The sequence below is a fragment of the Aedes aegypti genome, chromosome 3, assembly GCF_002204515.2.
Source record: "Aedes aegypti strain LVP_AGWG chromosome 3, AaegL5.0 Primary Assembly, whole genome shotgun sequence".
Taxonomy (NCBI): domain Eukaryota; kingdom Metazoa; phylum Arthropoda; class Insecta; order Diptera; family Culicidae; genus Aedes; species Aedes aegypti.
In genome coordinates, this window is record NC_035109.1 from 338009672 (window position 1) to 338012285 (window position 2614).

The 2614-nt window shown below is 43.5% G+C and overlaps 1 protein-coding gene across 1 annotated transcript; it reads left to right on the forward strand.

Annotated features, from left to right (window-relative positions):
• The first annotated feature begins 583 nt into the window (after positions 1-583).
• On the forward strand, positions 584-2614 carry LOC110678861. The gene is made up of 2 exons (XM_021852393.1): positions 584-855; positions 936-2614. Exons 1-2 carry the CDS (start codon positions 826-828, stop codon positions 2502-2504), a joined length of 1599 nt encoding a protein of 532 aa, XP_021708085.1. The 5' UTR covers positions 584-825; the 3' UTR covers positions 2505-2614.

Here is a 2614-nt window from a genome sequence, read left to right on the forward strand (position 1 = left end):
AAATCGATACAAATCTGTAAAAACTACCAAATTTGTGAAAATCGTGATTATTGCGACCGACATTACTTCTGTAAAACAAGTATTTGCTAGGCCCCCCCTAGGCCCCCTCCAGAAAAAAATCCTAGCTACGCCAATGCCGGCATACTTATCATGTATCAATATATATAATCGGACATAACTTATTTCGATCACATTCAAAGTTTGTAGCGCAGAATTTTTAGAAAATATTTTAGTTAAGTCTCAAGCTAATATTATGTATGCAATATGAATGTTTTATCATTCATTTCGCCGAACAAAAAAGGCCGCATAATAATATGGCAATAGCGTCCTGCAAATTTTGAGCAAAGTTTAAAAATCGATATCCATATTATGTATCTGTTGTCCTGAAGGAAAATTCCAAGGTTCCGGTTTCAACTAAGACTAAAAACTTAAATGTCTTTGATCAAATGAAGCCTAGATGAGAAAGTAGATTGATACGCAGAGAGTTGACGACCGTTAAATTATAGACATTAGCGCCAAACGAAATCAGGAGTATTACAATCACTGCGCATGATCCGGACCGGAAACTGTCATGTGTTGTCGTTCTCATGCATCGGCCGATCCTTTGCTCGATTGTTTGTTTATTTCCATCCACAAACAAGTCAATTTTTGCATCAATCTGGTTTATTGCCATCAAATCGAAACTAAATAATTGGGCATTCCCTAGTTTTTAATTAGAAAATGTAGAACAATCTAAGGTGGCACTTCATGGTTTCAAAACCAACATCGCGAAATCTAGGCGTATTTCACATTCTCTGTAGCATGTTGAACCGTATTTCCTAGGCCATGTCCAGCTTCGAGTTCCTCCCTTTTGAGGTGAGTCAGCTCAAACATTTTGTTTCCTAGTTTTGTTTAATATTGTTGGTTCTGGAATCCTCGATTCCATATTGTTGCAGATTTGTTGTATGATATTCGACTACCTGAGCGTATCAGATCTGAAAAATGCTTCCCTCACCTGTCGACGCTGGTGTCACATCATCTTTTCCGATTACTACATCCGGCGGTTCATGTTGCGAATCAATCTGCACCGATCCGATCAAACACGGATGGTCAAGTCGATGGGCTCTCCGCTATTATCGGAAAGATCTCGGGTCAGCGTTCCTAGTTCATTTCCCTGTTCGCTGTATCAGCGCTGTCGAACTGGGAAAGGAAAATCCAAGTGTGAACTTCGCCATATGTCGATGGTCCTTAGGCGATCCTGTCGTCACTACAATAACATTACTTTTGTCTGCGACAACCGCAGCGAGTTCACCGACAACGTGTTCAATGTTATCCTGAATTTGCTCAGACCCAGCGGATTAGAGCGCGTTGAAATACTGAAAATCATTCTTTCGTCAAATTTGAACGTTCTCGTTACGATACTCAACAGTGCAATTAGAAACATGGCACGCTTACGTAGTTTCCACTTGATCTACGATCCTCAACGGAGACTACAGTGCGGAGATCAGGTACGACCCTGTGTAGTGATCGAAAGTCAAACTATTACTCACATAGAACTGAAATCTGTGATTCCGGAGCAGATGCGTCTACCGAAATTGAACTCTCTGGACGTTAGTCTACAACCAGGAATCGCCGGAATCATCGAAAGCGTAGCACGCAATCTCACAACGCTACAGCTTCAACTCGACTGCACTTCGGCGAACTGCGGTGAAGAGGAAATTTACGCCCTGAGCCTGAATCAACTGAAAACCCTTAAACTTAGTCGCGGTATTATGAATGAGTTCAGCTTTCCTATCCCTGTTAGCTCCAATCGGCCCGGTCTGAAGCTCCGCTTCTTTCGGCATCTGGACAAGTTGGAAAAACTTATACTGGAGGAAAAATACACCGCAGAGAACATATTCCTGGCAATCTGTGAAACTTCGCGCAATCTAGTTGAGCTCAAAATAGATCACCTTAAGGTTGTAAACTGCACCGTACTCGATAAGCTATCCCTCTTACAGAACCTGAAAATTCTCTCACTTCCAAATATCTACTCTTCGCACGAAATCTCTTTCCACTACGTCTACCTTCCGAAGCTGGAGAGTCTCCATCTGGAGGTTTTCAAGGACTCGTCCTACTCGTTTAGCAAGTTTGTAAATCTGAAACGCCTTACAGTTGGATCGTACTCGTCGCAAGCTCCAGAGGTGATCGACATCATCTCAATGCACATTCAGCGGCTGCACGAGCTACGGTTGTACTTCTTGGACTACGCCGGAGTGCCATCGAGAACATTCCGCAAGCTGACCTATTTAGGCCAACTGAGGAAACTGGAGCTCATCAAGGGTCACCTAAGGCGAGACGTATTCGGGCGGTGTCCACCGGGGCTGAGTGCCCTCGAGACGATCGTGTTCAGCTTCTGCCAGCTGGACACGGAACATTTTGACGGACTGAGGGAAAAGTTTCCGAAACTGAAGGACGTTCGGTTTGTGGACTGTCTGGTACGGGGACAGCTTCCGTACTCGGAGGTGAGGCTGAGCTACCGCTGAAGTAAGCGATGGTATAGGCTATCAAAGGCGATGTGACTTCAAAGGGTTGGGATGGGAAGGATTTTAAATATTTTATCGTTAATAAAGATATTGTTGATGCAATTCGTTCA

Bases quoted from the DNA above. Each gene is read 5' to 3' on its own strand.
- LOC110678861 (XM_021852393.1), top strand. From the start codon at position 826: ATGTCCAGCTTCGAGTTCCTCCCTTTTGAG. The intron at 856-935 runs GTGAGTCAGCTC...ATATTGTTGCAG, and splicing joins TCGAGTTCCTCCCTTTTGAG to ATTTGTTGTATGATATTCGA.